The 20,013-nt window shown below is 40.5% G+C and overlaps 1 protein-coding gene across 1 annotated transcript in view; it reads left to right on the top strand.

The window, feature by feature from the left end:
• Nucleotides 1-274: 274 nt before the first annotated feature.
• The window catches only part of LOC119821997 (cytochrome P450 20A1), a 34,203-nt gene continuing 14,464 nt past the window's right edge, over nt 275-20,013 (top strand). The window contains 6 exon segments of the mRNA XM_042055635.1: nt 275-370; nt 4,025-4,097; nt 4,100-4,191; nt 7,419-7,498; nt 9,272-9,291; nt 12,603-12,718. Of these exon segments, the coding sequence (XP_041911569.1) occupies nt 275-370; nt 4,025-4,097; nt 4,100-4,191; nt 7,419-7,498; nt 9,272-9,291; nt 12,603-12,718 (477 nt within the window).

The raw sequence follows: 20,013 nt of genomic DNA, 5'->3' as shown, positions 1-20,013 counted from the left end.
GTTAACTTCTTCAGCCACCCTCAAAGATTCTCTGTTACACATCCGTGCAGCTTTTCAACTGCAAGCAGTCAATTCTCTGCAACCCCATACACAAGTGCATGTCTCCCTGTAGTATCTCTGCCCACCTGAGCATGCGCCTGCACCCCCTGCCCTCTGCAGAAGCTGCTGGCTGGCTGTGGGCCAGAGAACAATGAAGGGAGGTGGCCAGTGCCATGCCTCACCTTAGAGAAGGCTTTCTTTCAGGACCCAAAGTCCTGGAACTGATCCAATAAAAATGCACAGGAGGCTAGAGGCAGAGGCAGCCTGCCTCATCTCTTCCAGGATAACAAAGATCAATACACAAAAAGGGACAGTAATGACAGACAGACAGGTACCGGTACCACTTAAGCTTTTCAAAGACATAAACACATAAAACAGCAACATAATAACAGTCAAACACAGACCAAGACAAAGCGCGCTCATTCATTCACGCACACCTTTTTAAATCTCTAGATTCATACTCCCTTTTGCAGGGAACCAGGGGCACGCATCCTTTATACGTTTCAAAAACTGAAGCAGTTGTTGTTGTCCTTCCTTAGTACCCCTAACCTTTAAAGTATCTTTAAGTAAAGGTACAAACAGCTCTTGGCTGTCTTCTTGGACCATATTCGCTTTACTTTTTTTTTTTTTAAAAAAAAAAAAAACACTTATATACAAGTTACTTCTTAAGTTACTTCTTATTTTACAATTATACTCGAGTTACTTTTTACTTGTTTTTCATGCTGCGCGGCACGTTCCTATCCAAACAATTAAAATGAGAAATAAAAAAAATAAAATATTTTCTCCACTTTTGACCTGGATTTCTTCTTCCTCTATTCCTATTACTTGTGGATTTGGTCTTTTTTTGTGATATTCTAGATTTCTTTTTGGGGGGAAGGGACTGGAATTGTTTATACTTAACATTTTCTTTGACTGAGGTATCCATTTCCTCTATATTACCTTCCTGTGCCTTGGATTCTGTCTTCCACGTGTTATATTCTGTTGATGAAGCTTGTCTCTGACAGTTCTTGTTCAAGTTCCTAAGTTTTTCATTTCCAGTTTTCCCTTGGTTTAGGCTTTCTTTATTGATCCTGTTTCCAGTGTCATGTTCTCAATTGCTGCCCTCATTTCGTTCCACTGTTTGCCTTTTCATAGGTGTCATTAGTGGATTTATTAATATCTTCTTTAATGACCTTGAGTATATTCATAATAACTATTTTGAAGTCATTGTCTGTAATTCACCTATATTGCATTTTTTTCATGGGCCACTGCAGTAGGGTTGCTGGGCTTTGGTGAATATATGGCAAATAAGCACAATAAAGATCTCATCAAGGAGTTGGAGAAAGGACTCAGTCGGTAAGAACACTTGTTCTAGCAGAAGATCACGGTTCTTCAATTCCCAGCACCCACATGGCTCACAAGGAGCCACAATTCCTATTCCAGGGAACCTCACGCCCTCTCCTGACTTTATTTGTTCACTTCATTCATTCATTGATGGCTCCAGTTTGTCTGCTCAAACCTACTGTTGAGTTAATCTGATGAAGTTTTATTTTTAATCCTGTGCTTTTCTGCTCTGAATTCTTATGCAGTACTCTTTAAAGCATGTCCTTTAATTGATAGCCATTGTTCACTGAGACTTCATTAACCTAGTTTCCTTTTGTTCTTTGTCTACAATTTAATCTAATTGATACAAAAGTCTATTCTTTCTTTTCATGTTTTGGAATATCTAACCCTAATTTTTCCTTTTATTGAGAATAGATTTTTTTTCTCACATAATATATCCTGATTTTGGTTTCCCCTCCTTCTCCTCCCAGTTCTTCCCCACCTCCCTCCCAACTGGATTCATTCTCTTTCTGTCTCTCATTAGAAAACAAACAGGCTTCTAAGGTATAATAATAAAATGTAACAGAATAAACTATAGTAAGATAAAACAAAAACTATCATATCGAAAGTGGACAAGACAAGCAAAGAAAGGAGCACAAGAGAAAGGCCTGTTCTTTAGTCTGCTGCCTAAGCTTCTTCATAGATGGTTTCCATCAGGTCTTTATTTCCTGTAGATTACCAGACTTTCTTCTTTGTGTGTGTGTGTGCGCGCGCACGCCTCATTTTTTAAAAAAAATTAAAACTGTATACTTTACATTTATATGGGGCAACTCTTGATGTCAGATTCTACCTGCCTGGGAGTTTGAATTTGCTGCCAGTGTGGTAATTATTAGTTTCTCATTTAGTGTCTTCTAAACTATCCTTGTGGGGTCTGTTCTTGGTCAAATGCAGCTGCTGAAGTATCTGTTCCCATAGCTCAGTGCCCAGTCAGGGTGTTGATTCACCCACCAAACTTTATGCCAGTAAGAAAAGGAGGAAAGCTGGACACAGGCTACACAGAGAAATATGGTCTTAAAAAGAGAGAGAGAGAAGAGAAAAGGAAGAAAAAGAAGAAAACTCTTTCGTGGTTATAGATTGACTTTATGTTGGAAGTTCTGTTTTAATACTTACCCAGGCTCTTTATATCCAACCTTAGCTTTTACTTCCTGCTTGTACAGATGTTGATGCTTGCCAGATGTGAAAGCTGAGTGTCTCCTGGGGTCTTTCTGAGCACACACACAAATAGACACCCTGATTCAGTAAGTCACATCCTCTTAGGAGCGTGTGTTCTGAACTAGTAAATTCTCCCAAACTCTGCAGCACCAACCCCGATACAGGCTCTGCTTCTATTCCATTGGGTCAGGCAGCTCCAGGGGGGCTGGACAGGGAGTGCATGAGATTTCTGCACACTTCACCGCACAGCGCACAGTGTTAAACTAAGAAATGGCTTCTAGCATTCTCCACTTAACCTTCCTAGAGAGAGAGACTGTTGGAGGCACAGAATTCATGTTTCTGTCATATCTGTCTGCTTTGTAGTGCTGGATGTTGAACCCAGGACCCAGTGCCTGCTGGGCATGTGACCGAACACCCAGCTACACTGTCAGCTTGAAAGTTGCATTGTAGTACATCAAAGTTCTTGTAAGAAGTGTCAACTGGCTCTGTTGATTAGTTTGACACTTTGGAATTCTTAAGGACTTTCTTGCATTTTCCCAAAGATAAATTTATATTCCAAAAGTTTCCCTTTAAGGAGGTATATTCCTAAGAAATGCTAAATCTTTTTATTTTGAATATTTATTCTCTTGCTCACAAAACTTAATTGTATTTCCTTAACCTGGAATGAAACTTTAATAGAGTTTAATAGAGGTAACAGAAAAAGAGACACAACTTTAATATGCGTCACATTAGGGACTTTGTGTTTACTAATTCAGAAAGCCTCTACTGGTTCATGTGACAGGAGTCTAATCATCTCATAACCATGCAAGGTAGGAGGTGTTGTCCCAGCTTAACTGTGGAGCTTCTGAACTTTAGGTTAGACAAATTGCTGGGAGTGACTTTGCTTTGCAGGGTCACAATCAAAGGTAAAAATCAAGGTGGGTTTTGGTTTGGATTTGGTTTTTTATTTTTGTTGTAGGGTTTTTTTTTTTTTTTGCTCTAAAGTTTGTAGTCTTTTACTACATACTGATTTTATTTCATAGAGGATTTGATAAGCATATGTTAAGAGGAAAAATGGCAAAGGCTCTGAGAGGGTCCTCTCTTTAGAGCAATGTCCAGTACTTTCCCATCTTTACATTTGTTGCTGAGTCTCAGGTACTTCAGGAAATCTCTGCTGTCTGAAATCAGGCGTTACTATTTTGTTCTGCTTAATGTCCGTTCGGTTTAAGAGTTTTCCATCTTGAGTTTTTAGCTTATATTTTCTGCGTTTATTGTTGTGGTCATTCTTTCTTGTTTTAGAAATTAATCCTTTCTTTTGCTGAAGTTAAGGCCAAAACCCTGAAGATGTAATCACAGGTTGAGATACACCTGAGACACCTGAATGTTTAATTTGGCTACACAGTTGTGTAGATGGCATGTGCCATCTTACCGACTCCCTCTTAAGATTTAGAGAGAGAGAGAAAGTAAAGTATTATCTTCCTGTTCTTTCCAGCTTTCTGAAGAGATATTAGATAAATGACTGTCCTACCCAGAGAACCAGCATGTACCCTTGAGCCAGCATACACTTGGTTTGCTTTGAAGTCTGTCACACAGTTGGTACTGGGTAGTACATTTGAAGATGAACAGGAAATCATCCGCTTCTAAAAGATTCATGGCACAGTGAGACAAAGGCAACATTTAAGAGGATTGTTTCATCAGATTGTATAATTGAATGCTGACTTTATCTCTCAAGAAGGTGTGTATGTGCATGTATGTGTGTATTATGTGTTGTTTGTACACATATGCTCATGTATGTCCTGACCCAAGATTAATATTCAATATCTTTCTCTTTTCTATCCCATATTACTTTTGAGATAGTTTCTCTTCCTGAGCCCTGAGCTCTGTGGTCAGTGAGCTTCAGGATTCTGATCATCACCTCCACCATAGGGTTGTAGGTGTGTGTCACCACAGGCATGTTACAAGCTGAATCATCTGCCCAGCTGTGTGCCTCTCAATATGTAAGCATCTTTGTTTTGACCCAAAAAGAACAGTGGAAGGGGTGATAAGTGGGGCTTTTTTGTATTATGTGAAGATCTGTTTTCTTATTAGGCAAACACATTTTGAAATATAAAAAAAGTATGATTAAATAAAAAAATTTAATACTTAGCCAGTATGTTATAAAGTGCTATCGAATTCTAGAACAAAGAGAAAAGGTATATTTGATAGAACTAGATTGTGCCCTACATAGAAAGATACTCAACACGATCAGTGTACCAGGAAGACGTTAATGAGGTGAACATGATTAGGAGCAAGGTTAATTCAGTCTAAGTTGAGTAACTTTGTCTTTCCTATATTCACATATAGAGTTTTTAAGTTGGTTTCAACATGAACATTAGATTAACTTCTTTTTCTGAAATCATATTTAGGTCATAGACTTCACCATTTCTCAGATTTGAGCAACCATTCCTTGCATTATTTAAGTACACAAATAGTTTTTTCCTCTCTCTCTCTCTCTCTCTCTCTCTCTCTCTCTCTCTCTCTCTCTCTCTCTCTCTCTCTCTCTTTCTTTCTCTCTCTCTCTCAGGACAGGGTTTCCCTATGCAGCCCTGGCTGTCCTGGAACTCACTCTGTAGTCCAGGCTGGTCTCGAACTCACAGAGCTCTGATCTGCCTGCTTCTGCCTCCCAAATCCTGGGATTAAAGTCATATGCCACCACACCCAGTTTAATAGTTAAAGCAATGTGTTCTAAACAAAGTCACCAGGAACTGAAGGCTACTACCATGTCACTATTTAATATTACACATGTGTTGGCAGGTGCATATGCATATGTGTATGTGTGTTGGAAGGCCAGAAGACAGCTTCAGATGTCATCCTTAGGATTGTCATCCATCTCCTTTGATAGGATCTTTTCATTTTTCTGAAGCTCATCAGTCTGCTTAACAAGGGATTCTCCTGTGTCTACTTCGCCAGTGCAACAGTTACAGTTGGGCATTCCCAAGCCCACTGTCTTAGTTAGGGCTGCTGTTGCTGTGATTAAACGCCACTACCAAAAGCAAGTTGGGGAGGAAAGGGTTTATTCAGCTTACACTTCAACATGTAGTCCATTGCTGAGGGAAATCAGGACAGGAACTCAAACAGGGCAGGATCCTCAAGGCAGGAACTGATGCAGAGGCCACGGAGGGGTACTGCGTACTGGCTTGCTTCTCACAGCTTCCTTAGCCTGCTTTCTTAAGGAACCCAGGATCACCAGCCCAGAGGTGGTGCCACCCATAATGGACCGGGCCCTCCACATCAATCACTGATTAAGAAAATGCCTTACAGCTGGATCTTATGGAGACATTTTCTCAGTTGGAGACCTTTTCCCTCCTCTCTGATGACTCTAACTTGTGTCAAGTTGACATAAAACTAGCCAGTACACATACTTAAAATATTTATTTTGTTTACTTGTTTTATTTATTTATATAACTAGTGAATGCACATGATTGTGCATGTTGTGCATCTGTACATTTGTGGAGTCTAGAAGGGGGTGTTATTGCTTGTCACACTGTAGTGAACCCTCTTAACCATGGGGACTTTTCTCCAGTCCTCCATGTTTTTGTGTGGACTCTGGGAATCAGGCTCATTTCCTCATACTAAGGCAACTGAGCCATCTCCAATCTTACATTGAAATGTTCTGAAATGTAGACATTAATAATTTTTGTGGGTTTTTGTTTTTTGAGACAGGGTCTCTCTGTGTAGCCCTAGCTGTCCTGGAACTCTCTATGTAAACTAGGCTGACCTCAAACTCAGAAATCCTCCTGCCTCTACCTCTTTGCCTCCTGAATGCTGTCATTAAAAGCATGAGCCACTCCTGGCTTACTTGGCTTGCAATAATTTTAAGGTGAGTATTAGAAACACTTGATTAAACTCTGTTAATTTATAAATATTTATTTATTCATCAGTGTGCTTTTTCTATTACTTTTTTTCAGAGTTTTTGAATTGTTACTAAGTTAAAGATTTGTTTCTTGTATAATGATCCAGTTTCGAAAGATTAGAAGCTATTTTTCTGTTTATTTTCTTTAAGTCTTAGACTAAATCTTAACGTTTCCTTGGCTTAGTAAATATTTATCAATATCTCAAGTGAAATAAAAATTGATAATTACCTGTTATTTATTTCTTTCCCTCATGTCTGAATCTTAGGGGATTACATATACACATATATACAGTAAAAATCCTGAGGACTCATTCTGCTGCCAAGTCTTTTCAGTCTCTGTTTCCTCTTCGTTCTTCTCCTTGTTTTTGGCCTGGGTTTGGGGGTTGTGGGGCACATGTGGCAAGGGTCTCATATAACCCAGGCTGGTTTCTATGTAGCCAAGGATGACCTCGAACGTCTAAGTGCTGGGATTAGAGGCGTGGGCCTTCATACTAAGGTGTAGTTGGTGCCAGGGATCCAGTCCAGAGCTTGTTAGATGCTAGCTAGGCAAACGCTGTACTACCCAAGCTACGTCCTCTACCCTGTGTGAAACTTTTCGGTGGTAGCACGTGTTTTTAATTCCAGCACTCGGGAGGCAGAAGCAGGCGGATCTCTGTGAGTTTGAGGCCAGCCTGGTCTACAAAGCAAGTTCCAGGATAATCAGGACTACACAGAAAAACTCTGTCTCCAGAAACAAAACAGAAGAAAGAAAAGAAACTTTTCATATGCCAGCTGAAATTAGTTTGAAAGTGCCTTGATTAAGATCGTTAAAAAAACTGTCTGAGCCCTGGTCTCAGGAACTGTGGGTCTCATGATCGGAAAGCCAGATGAGAAGGAAGAGCTTAGATGCTCAGATCCGCTGGTGAGGAAGGACTGCAATACTCAACAACTTCCGTCGCTCAGCATTGAGGGGAGATCTATGCACAATAGTACTTACATGGTTTCCTGTTTTTAGGTTTGGTCTGAGATTGGAAAAGGCTTTTTAGATGGGTCACTTGATAAAAATGCCACTCAGAAGAAAACAGTAACCAGATGGTAAGTTTAGCCTCTCTTAATTAACTAGTTTTTGGGATCTGCTTGGTAGGCAGTTACCCTAATGCTGATCCAGATCCCCAGGTCTCAGCTGGGCAGGGGTGGAGCACTCCTTTAATCCCAGCACTCAGGAGGCAAGACAGGTGGATCTCTGTGAGTTTAAGGCCAGCATGGGCTACAGAGTGAGTTCCAGGACAGGCTCCAAAGCTACACAGAGAAACCCTGTCTTGGGAAAAAACAAAACAAAACAAAAAACCAAACAGATTCCCAGGTTTTAATAGGTTTCAAAGGTACACCCCTGATTTTAGTAGTTTTATCTCTGAATAGTGAGATTAATGGTGTTTTCTTTTTCCTCTATGCTTTTTCCTTCTATGTTTCATTCAGGGATAGTTTTTCAATGAAAGATAGAAAAAGCAGTAAGTAGAAGCTGACCCTCACTGCACAGTGAGCCCTCACTGTATGACTTGTGGAAATCATACGGGGACACTAGAAAGCCATTCAATAGTATGTACTATGAATAATAAACACTGGTAAAATTCTCTAAAAGAAGAAAATATTTATGGTTTTTTTTTTTTTTTTGCTTGCATGCACAGCTGTGCACCACTTGCCTGCCTGGTGCCCACAGAAGCCAGATGTTCTGGAACCATAATTACAGACAATTGTGAACCTCCAAGTATGTGCTGGGAATCAAACTCAAGTTCTCTGAGAGAGCTGCTGGTGCTCTTGACCGCTGAGCCACCTCCAGCCCATGTGTGTGTGGTGCTGAGGGTGCAAGGCAGGGGTCTACCACTGAGCGTGGTGTCTAACCTTTATTATTGGCAGTTCTGTTTCTGTTAGTAGGAACCAAAAACCAAAATAAATATCCAGTTTTAGAGGAACTGCTAAGGAAATAATGTTAAAATGATTAAATATTCTATAGGCATTTGTGAAAATGTATCAAAATTTTATAATTCTCTAACTTTGCTTTAAAATTTTCAATAATTTTATATGAATGAGCTTTTTTCTTTTGCTTTTTTTCTTCTTCTTCTTCTTCTTCTTCTTCTTCTTCTTCTTCTTCTTCTTCTTCTTCTCCTTTTCCTCCTCCTCCTCTTCTTCTTCCTCCTCTTCCTCCTCCTCCTCCTTTTCTCCTTCTCCTTCTTCTTGTCAAGATTTCTCTGTGTAACTGTCCTGGCTGTCCTGGAACTCACTCTGTAGACCAGGTTGGTCTTGAGCTCACAGAAATCTGCCTGCCTGTGCTTCCCAAGTGCTGGGGTTAAATGCATGAGCCCTCCTATGAATGAGCTTTTTGTCTGCATGTTCATATATGCACAATGTGTGTACATTGTTCTAGGAGGCCAGAAGAGGTGTTGAATCCTCTGGAACAAGAGTTACAGATATTTATGAGCTGCCATGTGGGTGCTAAGAACTGAACCTGGGTCTTCAAGTGTTCTCAACTGCTGAGCCCTCTCTCCAGTCTCCCAAAATAAAAAATATAAATAAATACTTTCATTATAACTGAGTGAAATTTTATAATGTTTTCTAAATTGTCTGACAGTGGTTTATAAAATTTACAAACAGGGGCTGGAAAGATGGCTTAGCAGTTGCATTCACTTCTCCTTATTCACATTGGGGAGAACACAAACACCTGTAATTCCAGCTCCCAGGGATCTGATAGCTGCTTCTTATCTCTGTGGGCACCTGCATGCCCTCACACGTGTGTGTACACACAGAAATAAAAAAATAGACATCAGTGACATTTATAAAATAAAATTCACATAGAAAAGTCATATTTTGTAGGACTGGGGGTGGCATGGTTGGTAATGCACTGGCTGTTCTAGCTCAAGGACTTGAGTTCAGATTCAGCACCTATACGGAACCTGGGTGTGGTGGCACACACCCAAAACTCCAGCACTTGAAGGGACAGAGACAGCCTGACTGAAATGAGACCTTATCTCAAAAAATAAGGTGCCAGACCGTCAAGATGAGTGGTGGGCCAGCCAGACAGCACATGTGCTCATGCAGACTAGAGGTGGGTGTCTGATGTCATCCTCCGTCACTCTTGAACGTAAGTTTTGAGACTAGTCTCTAGTTAAACCTAAAGCTCACTGACTAGGCAAGACCAGCTGAGCAGCGAGTCCCAGTGCCTGTCCCTTTTTCTCTTCTTTACACAAACCATCGCTGGGGATATGAATGTAGGTCGTCATGCCTGTGAAGCCACACTTTACTGAGCCATCCACGCTCATGCCAACAATCTATTAATATGTTTACTCTGACCTGCTTCATTTTCTTTTCTTGGAGCCAGGCAGGGTTATTAAAACAAAGATCCTGCACATCTGTGCACATGTGTGGTTCCAGCTACTTGGTGTGCTGAGGCAGGAGGATCATCCATTTCAATCCAGGAGTTAGAAACCCACCTCCCTAAAGAAGAAGAAAAGGCTTCATGAGAGCAACAGATTATTTTCCATACATAATACTATTGCTTCTTAAGCGTCTCTTAAAGGTTATGACCTATTTGATACATTTCATATGATAGTATTCATTGCCATTCTCATATTTGATTAATTCCCCTTTGTAAAAATCACAGTAATTCCCAAGCTTCATTACACCACAATTTGTGCTATTTTGTTTTAATATTGAAACCTGGTTTCTACCTCCAAACACTTAGATTCGATTGCTGTGAGGTGTGACTTGTGTTTTTACTATTTTTACAAATGCCTCCTGGGTGACTCCAGTGTGCTGTAGTGTGGGAAGTGCTGCGTATACTACCAGCAAACCCTCCTTTCCTGACATCACTAACGTGTGGTCAGCTTTCAAGTCTTATCACGAGTTGGTCAAGGTTTATACTGTCTTGTTATGTGTTCAGTTCTGGGAGATGTTAATAAATAAGAAGAATTCCTGTGCCTCATTCTAGTTGGAAGAAAATAGAAATGACCTACATTAGTAAATTAATAGTGTGAAAACGGCTGTGGTGGAAAAGCTAGAGAGTGTGGGGCCGAGAGGTGTAGAAGGAAGCGGCAGGGCTGCGTCCCGCCACCCGGCCGCCAGCTAGCTTTACACCCGAAATAATTACACGGAAACTGTATTCTTTTAAACACTGCCTGGCCCATAGTTTCAGCCTCTTATTGGCTAATTCTCACATCTTCCTTTAACCCATATTTAGTAATCTGTGTAGCACCACGAGGTGTGGCTTACCAGGAGAGATCTTAACCTGCGTCCATCTCGGAGAGAAGCATGGAGACTCACTATGGCGACTGCCTGAAGTATCTCCCCACTGCCTGCTACCCCTTTTCCCACAATTCTGTTCTGTCTACTCCGCCTACCTAATTTTCTGTCTCTTAAAGGGCCAAGGCAGTTTTCTTTATTAATTAACCAATGAAAGTAACATAGACAGATAACTTTCCTCCATCAGAGAGGCATCCTTGGAGACTGTTCTGATGGGGTCACCGCTTGAGATTATTGTTGATCAACACTTATAAGACCCTGGTGTACCTGGACGTCCAAGGGAAGTCCGGCTGAGAGACTATGACTCGGAGTCTTAGAGGGCTGACTGCTGGTGTGTCTGAAGCTAGTGTGGCACAGTGATGCAAAGTACAGGTGAGAGAGGGAGATGAGGTCAGGGAAGGAGAAACTCAGGTGCTTTTGCAATGAAGCAGGGTAGAAGGAGGCTGAGGCTTGGACCAGATGGTAATGAGGGACAGAAACAAAGGAGCAACAGAAAATTCTGTGCTCTGAAGACAGAACCGTCAACACTGGCTAATGAGTTAAATATGGAGCGAGAGGGTAGAAGACAAGATGGTGAACCTTAGGAAGATACGGTTTTGCAGAGGGATAAAGAGTTTGGTATGCTGGAAGCTACGTGTAAAATGCTTCAGGTACCTAAGTGGAGATGTTGAGTTTGCAGTTAAATTTATGCAAATTTATTGGAGGAAAGAGGTCCTGACTAGAAGTGAAATTTTGAAAGTATTTGTTATGTAGTTTTAAAATCTTGAGAGCAGAGATCACCAAGGCAGCAAATGCAGATTAAAAGGGAGGTTCAAAACAAGGCCCTTACGTAGTGAGTTCCAGAAGCGCCTGGGCCAAATAATGAGGCCCTATCAACAAACAGACAAACCAAAAAAAAAAAAAAAAAAAAAGTAAAAAAAGGAAATAAACAACAACCCCTGGACATCCAAGAGCCAGAGGGAGTTGAAATGAGATGAGATGGACGGCAGGAGAGGTCCTGGGAGCCATGGAAGCAGTGTCACCAGTGATAGAGTCAGTCAGCTAAGACGAGGAATAAAGCAAATCTTGGAGAGTTTTAGTGGTCATTGTTTACCCGTTATTTGTGTCTTTTAGGTTTCAGAATTTACCTTTCTGATTATGTCCTATCTATCTCTATTTCTCAGTGAGTGAAACTTGATTGAGAGAAGCAGTGGAGTTAAGGAAATTTAGGGGCTGGAGAGATGGCTCAGTGGTTAAGAGCATTGCCTGCTCTTCCAAAGGTCCTGAGTTCAACTCCCAGCAACCTCATGGTGGTTCACAACCATCTGTAATGGGGTCTGGTGCCCTCTGCTGGTCTGCAGGCATACACACAGATAGAATATTGTATACATAATAAATAAATATATAAAAAAAGAAAATTTAGAAGGAAGGATTAGTATTAATGGAGAAACTTGTGTGTTTGGATGTGTGGCATTAGAATTCTTTTACGTTTTCACCTGGATGGTAATAATTTAGGTATTTCTTTAAAGTCAATTACTTCTTGAATTGCATGTAGGTATTTTATGTACTTTTAATATGTAACTGAAATTTAATAAGGAAGGAAGAAAAATATATATGAATTTAGATACAAAATTGCTTTTTAAACTATTGGTTACTGACTTCAAAGGTTTTGTTCCAAACATGGTAACTTTGAACAGATATTTTTTTTCAAGACATGGCTTTTCTGTTTAGCCCTGGCTGTCTTGGAACTTGCTCTGTAGACCAAGCTAGCCTCGAACTCATAAAGAGATCTGCCTGCCTCTACTTCCCAAGTGCTGGAATTAAAGGCATGCACCACCACTGCCCAGCCTGAACAGAATTACTTTTAGGAAGTTTAATCTCCACAAATACTTATATTCTTATTTTTTTTCAAATTTTCTCCTTTAAGCCCTCATGCAGTTGGAATCTATTTTAAAGAAAATTATACAGGAATGAAAAGGAAGGAACTTCAGTCAACCTATCTTCATTGACTCCTTAATACAAGGAAACCTTAATGAGCCGCAGGTGATGAAAATGTTAAGCATTTATGAGAAGGTTACATATGTATAGAGGTTTTCTTTCAATCCAAATGACCTCCAAGACGTCGGATGTCTCTTTTGTTTATCATAAGTAGTCAATATCCCACTAGTTCACCCTCCAAAGCCGCTACATTTAACTTAGGCTAAGCAAACATCAAGCCCAAATGATCTATAGGCAGAGAAGTGTGTGTGAGCCTTGATGGACTCAGCCTTCCTGCCCGCATGGCCACATTCAGTGCCTGTTTGTTTACAGCATAATGCTCTGTTTATGGTGTTGTCAGGCAAGAGCCCACAGTGGCATCTATAGGATGTCCTGACATGGCATATACAATCTCTGGTAGGCGGAAGGAAGTTCTGGATGTGAGTTTGTGCGGAAATTGATCAGTTCTGGGGACAATAGCAGGCACTTCTTCCCTATGCCCAAGACAGTGTTGTTGCACCAGGCCATGCCATAAAAATAGGACTGGAAAGGTTTGCCTGCAGTGAGCCAGTAAGATTACTAAGAAATAAATGTCGATGCATCAAAAAGGCTGTACAACCTGGAGCGGGGGGACCACACACCTTTAATCCCAGCACTTGGGAGGCAGAGGCAGGCCATTCTTCTGAGTTCTAGGCCAGCCTGCATAATACGACCCCATTTTAAAAAACAAAAGACAATACAAGGTAGGATCCACCCATGAGAGGGTTGATAGGAGAGGGTGCTGGGTGTGAGTAACCAGAATGCATTGCATAGTCTGATACCAAGGAACAAATTTAACTAAAATTGACAAAAATAAGGTAAAATTAACACAGGTAAGAAAATAGGCAGTCCAGTATTTAGAGATTTTTTTCTTTTTTAATAAAAATTTCCATCTTCTCCCCTCCTCCTCCTCCTTCCCTCCCCTCCTTTCCACCCATACCCCCACTCCCTCCCTCTCCAGGCCAAAGAGCCATCAGGGTTCCATTCACTATGTTAAGTCCAAGGTCCTCCCAGCTCCCCCTAAGTCCTGGAAGGTGAGCAACCAAACTGACAAGACTCACAGTGAGCCCGTCCATGCTGTAGAGTCCAAGCCCATCGCCACTGTCCTTGGTTTCTCAGTCCTCCTCCACCGTCAGCCACATTCAGAGAGTCCGGTTTGGTCGCATGTTCCATCAGTCCCATTCCAACTGGGCTTGGTGGTCTCCCATTAGTTCTGTCCCACCATCTCGATGGGTGAACGCACCCCTCACGGTCCTGACTTCCTTACTCATGATATCCCTCCTTTTGCTCCTCATCAGGACCTTGGGAGCTCAGTCCGGTGCTCCAATGTGGGGCTCTGTGATTTTCCCCTTCCATCGCCAGGTGAAAGTTCTATGGTGATATGCAAGATATTCATGAGTATGGCAATAGGATCTGGACATTTCTGGCTCCCTCTCCTCAGCTGCCCAAGGAACTAGCTGGGGGCATCTTCCTGGACACCTGGGAACCCCTCTAGAGTCAAGTCTCTGCCAACCCTAGAATGGCTCCCTTAATTAAGATATATACTTCCTTGTTCCCACATCCACCCTTCCTATATCCCAACCATCCCATTCTGCCAAGCTCTCCCCATCCTCCACTTCACACTATTCTCTCCTTATCCCCCCATACCCCCTCCCACCCCACCCCCAAGTTCCCAATTTTTGCCCGGCAATCTTGTCTACTTCCAATATCCAGGAGGATAATTATATGATTTTCTTTGGATTCACCTTCTTATTTAGCTTCTCTAGGATCACAAATTATAGGCTCGATGTTCTTTATTTATGGCTAGAAACCAATTATGAGTGAGTACATCCCATGTTCATCTTTTTGGGCTTGGGTTACCTCACTCAGGATGGTGTTTTCTATTTCCATCCATTTGCATGCAAAATTCAAGATATCATTGTTTTTTTACCACTGAGTAGTACTCTAAAATGTATATATTCCACACTTTCTTCATCCATTCTTCCACTGAAGGGCATCTAGGTTGTTTCCAGGTTCTGGCTATTACAAATAATGCTGCTATAAACATAGTTGAACAAATGCTTTTGTAATATGATAGGGCATCTCTTGGGTAAATTCCCAAAAGTGGGATTGCTGGGTCCTGGAGTAGGTTGATCCCGAATTTCCTGAGAAACCTCCACACTGCTTTCCAAAGTGGTTGCACAAGTTTGCATTCCCACCAGCAATGGATGAGTGTACCCCTTACCCCACAACCTCTCCAGCAAAGGCTATCATTGGTGTTTTTGATTTTAGCCATTCTGATAGGTGTAAAATGGTATCTCAAAGTTGTTTTGATTTGCATTTCCCTGATTGCTAAGGAAGTTGAGCATGCCCTTAAGTGTCTTTTGGCCATTCGAACTTCTTCTGTTGAGAATTCTCTGTTCAGATCAGTGCCCCATTTTTTAATTGAGTTAATTAGCATTTTAAAGCCTAGTCTCTTGAGTTCCTTATATATTTTGGAGATCAGACCTTTGTCTGTTGCAGGATTGGTGAAGATCTTTTCCCAGTCAGTAGGCTGCCTTTTTGTCTTAGTGACAGTGTCCTTTGCTTTACAGAAGCTGCTCAGCTTCAGGAGGTCCCATTTATTCAATGTTGCCCTTAATGTCTGTGCTGCTGGGGCTATACGTAGTAAGCGGTCTCCTGTGCCCAAATGTTGTAGAGTACTTCCCACTTTCTCCTCTAACAGGTTCAGTGTGTTCAGATTGATATTGAGGTCTTTAATCCATTTGGACTTGAGTTTTGTGCATGGTGATAGATATGGATCTACTTTCATTCTTCTACAGGTTGACATCCAGTTATGCCAGCACCATTTGTTGAAGATGCTTTCTTTCTTCCATTGTGTACTTTTAGCTCCTTTATCGAAAATCAGGTGTTCATAGGTTTGTGGGTTAAGATCCGGGTCTTCTATTCGATTCCATTGGTCAACTTCTCTGTTTTTATGCCAGTACCAAGCTGTTTTCAATACAGTAGTTCTGTAATAGAGTTTGAAGTCAGGGATGGTAATGCCTCCAGAAGTTCCTTTATTGTATAAGATTGTTTTGGTTATCCTGGGTTTTTTGTTTTTCCATATAAAGTTGATTATTGTCCTCTCAATATCTGTGAAGAATTTTGTTGGGTTTTTGATGGGAATTGCATTGAATCTATAGCTAGCCTTTAGTAGAATAGCTATTTTTACTATGTGGATTCTACCAATCCAAGAGCAAGAGAGATCCTTCCATTCTCTGGTATCCTCTTCAATTTCTTTCTTGTCAAATAGATCTTTAACTTCCTTGGTTAGTGTTACCCCAAGATATTTTATGCTATTTGTGGCTATTCTGATATGGTGATGTTTCTCTGATTTCCCTCTCCGCTTCTTTATCCTTTGTGCATAGGAGGGCAACTGATTTTTTGGAGTTGATCTTGTATCCTGCCACATTACTGAAGGTATTTATTGGCTGTAAAAGCTTTTTGGTAGTTTTGGGGTCACTTATATACACTATCATATCATCTGCAAATAATGGAAGTTTGACTTCTTCCTTTCCAATTCGAATCCCCTTGATCTCCTTATGCTGTCTTATTGCTATTGCTAGAACTTTAAGCACTATATTGAAGAGGTATGGAGAGAGTGGACAGCCTTGTGTTGTTCCTGATTTTAGTGGGATGGCTTTGAGTTTCTCTCCATTTAATTTAATGTTAGCTGTCGGCTTGATGTATATTGCTTTTATTATATTTAGGAATGAACCTTGTATCTCTAGTCACTCCAAGACCTTTATCATTAAGGGGTGTTGAATTTTGTCAAATGCTTTTTCAGCATCTAATGAGATGATCATATGGCTTTTATCCTTCAGTTTATTTATATGATAGATAACATTGATAGATTTTCATATGTTGAACCAGCCCTGCATCTCTGGGATGAAGCCTACTTGATCGTAGTGGATAATTTTTTTAATGTGTTCTTGGATTCGGTTTGCCAGTATTTTATTGAGAATTTTTGCATCGATGTTCATGAGTGAGATTGGCCTGTAATTCTCTTTCTTGGTTGAGTCTTTGTGTGGTTTAGGTATCAGGGTAATTGTAGCTTCATAAAAGGAATTTGGCAATGACTGTTCTGTTTCTATATTATGAAATACCTTAAGGAGTATAGGTATTAGGTCTTCTTGGAAGTTCTGGTAGAATTCTGCATTGGAACCATCTGGTCCTGGGCTTTTTTTGATAGGGAGGTTTTTGATAACAGTTTCTAATTCTTCGCGACTAACAGGACTATTTAGATTGTTCACCTGGTCCTGGTTTAACATTGGTATGTGGTACTTATCTAAAAAAGTGTCCATTTCTTTTACATTTTCCAATTTTGTGGCATACAGGCTTTTGTAGTAAGATCTAATGATTCTCTGAATTTCCTCTGTGTCTGTGGTTATGTCCTCCTTTTCATTTCTAATCTTATTAATTTGCTTGTTCTCTTTCTGCCGTTTGATTAGTTTGGCTAGGGGTTTGTCAATCTTGTTGATTTTCTCCAAGAACCAGCTTTTTGTTTCATTGATTCTTTGGATTGTTTTCTGTGTTTCTATTTTCTTGATTTCTGCCCTCAGTTTGATTATTTCTAGTCTTCTACTCCTCCTAGGTGAGTCTGCTTCTTTCTTTTCTAGAGTTTTCAGGTGTGCTGTTAAGTCTCCAATGTGTGCTTTCTCCGATTTTTTTTTTTTTTTTTGGTTTTTCGAGACAGGGTTTCTCTGCAGCTTTAGAGCCTGTCCTGGAGCTAGCTCTTGTAGACCAGGCTGGTCTCGAACTCACAGAGATCTGCCTGCCTCTGCCTCCCAAGTGCTGGGATTAAAGGCGTGCGCCACCACCGCCCGGCTTTCTCCGATTTTTTTAAGTGGGCACTTAGTGCTATGAACTTTCCTCTTAGCACTGCTTTCATAGTGTCCCATAGGTTTGAGTATGTTGTGTCTTTATTTTCATTAAAATCAAGGAAGACTTTAATTTTTTTCCTTATTTCTTCCTTGACCCAGGTGTGGGTCAGTAGTTGACTGTTCAGTTTCCATGAGATTGTAGGCTTTCTGGGGGTAGCATTGTTGTTGAATTCTAATTTTAATCCATGGTGACCCGATAAGACACAGGTGGTTACTAATATTTTTTTGTAACTGTGGAAGTTTTCTTTGTTACTGAGTATGTGGTCAATTTTTGAAAAGGTTCCATGAGCTGCAGAGAAGAAGGTATATTCTTTCCTATTTGGGTGGAATGTTCTATAGATGTCTATTAAGTCCATTTGGTTCATTACCTCCATTAAGTCTGTTAATTCTCTGTTAGGTTTCTGTCTGATTGACCTGTCCATTGGTGATAGAGGTGTGTTGAAGTCTCCTACTATCAGAGTGTGTGGTTTGATTGCTGCCTTGAGTTCTAGTAATGTTTCTTTTACATAAGTGGGTGCTTTTATATTAGGGGCATAGATATTCAGGATTGAGACTTCATTCTGATGGATTTTTCCTGTAATGAGTATAAAGTGTCCCTTTCCAACTCTTCTGATTGATTTTAGTTTGAAATCAACTTTGTTAGAAATTAGTATGGCCACACCGGCTTGTTTCTTAGGTCCATTTGCTTGATAAACCTTTTCCCAACCCTTTACTCTGAGTAGATGTCTGTCTTTGTGGTTGAGGTGTGTTTCTTGTAAACAGCAGAATGTTGGATCCTGTTTTCATATCCAATCTCTTAGCCTGTGCCTTTTTATAGGTCAATTGAGTCCATTAATATTAAGTGATATTAATGACCAGTGGTTGTTAACTCCGGTTGTCATTTTTTATTTGGTAATAGAGATTGTGTGTTTCCTTTCTTTGAGATGTGCTGGTGAAGGGTCGCTAGATGTCTGAGTTATTTTGGGCAATGCTGGACTCCTTTGTTTGTAATTTTCCTTCTATTACTTTCTGCAAGGCTGGATTTGCGGCTACGTATTGTTTAAATTTGTTTTTATCTTGGAATATTTTGTTTTCTCCATTTATAGTGAACGAAAGCTTGGTTGGGTATAGTAATCTGGGCTTGCATCCATGGTTTCTTAGTTTCTGCAAAACATCTATCCAGGACCTTCTGGCTTTCATGGTTTCCATAGAGAAGTCAGGTGTTAGTCTGATAGGTTTACCTTTATAAGTTACTTGACCTTTTTCCTTTGCAGCTCTTAATATTCTTTCTTTATTCTGTATGTTTTGTGTTTTGATTATAATATGGCAAGGGGATTTTTTTTTGATCCAGTCTATTTGGTGTTCTGTAAGCTTCTTGAACCTTAATAGGAATATCTTTCTTTAGGTTTGGAAAGTTTTCTTCTATAATTTTATTAAATATATTTTCTGGACCATTGAGCTGTAATTCTTCTCCTTCTTCTACACCTATTATTCTTAGGTTTGGTCTTTTTATTGTGTCCCAGATTTCCTGAATGTTTTATGATGAGAATTTGTTGGATTTGCTGTTTTCTTTGATCAGTGCGTTTGTTTTCTGTATGGTATCTTCAGAATCTGAGATTCTTTCTTCTATCTCTTGTATTCTGTTGGTTATGCTTGTTTCTGTAGTCTCTGTTCATTTACATAGATTTTCCATATCCAGCTTGTCCTCGGTTTGTGTTTTCTTCCTTGCCTCCATTTCAGTTTTCAAGTCTTGCACTGTTTCCATTATCTGTTTGATTGTTTTTTCTTGGTTTCCTAGGATATCGTTTACGGATTTACTCAATTCTTCAAACTTTTTGTTATTCTTCTCGTCCATTTCTTTAAGAGAGTTTTTCATCTCCTGTTTAAGGGACTCTATTACTTTCATAAAGTCAATTTTTTCTACTTCTTGATTAGTTTGTTCAAGTCCTCCTGTTGTAAATTCACTGGGTTCTGGTGCTTTCATGTTGTTTTTCAAATTGTTGGAGGAATTCTTGCATTAGCGCCTTCCCATTTCTTCCTCTGCATAATCCCCTATGGGTCTTCTTTTAGAAGTTCAATTCTCCTTGCTGGCCAGGCAGCTCACAGGTAAAAGGCCTACCTTGCTGCAGGCAGGCTATTGAAACAGAGGACCTCCCACCCACCTGGGTGCACTCAATTCCCGGTCCCAGCGCCCAAACAGGCTGCGCTGTGGGATTTTGTGGCCCCTGAGACCGTATTTAGAGATTTTTATTTGTTCTTTAACATGTAATGAGTGAGACTGGATGAGGTTATGTACCCCGTGTGTGTGCAGGACCCCTCAGAGGCCAGAAGCTGGTGTCAGATTCTCTGAAACTGGAGTTATAGGTGGTTGGGAGCCACCCATTGTGTTTGGTGTTTTCTGGGAACAAAACCTAAGTCCTCTTAACTGCTCAGTCCCCT

Source organism: Arvicola amphibius, chromosome 8, assembly GCF_903992535.2.
Source record: "Arvicola amphibius chromosome 8, mArvAmp1.2, whole genome shotgun sequence".
NCBI lineage: Eukaryota > Metazoa > Chordata > Mammalia > Rodentia > Cricetidae > Arvicola > Arvicola amphibius.
The sequence above is the reverse complement of the archived record's forward strand: the minus strand, read 5'-3'. Positions and strand labels throughout refer to the sequence as shown.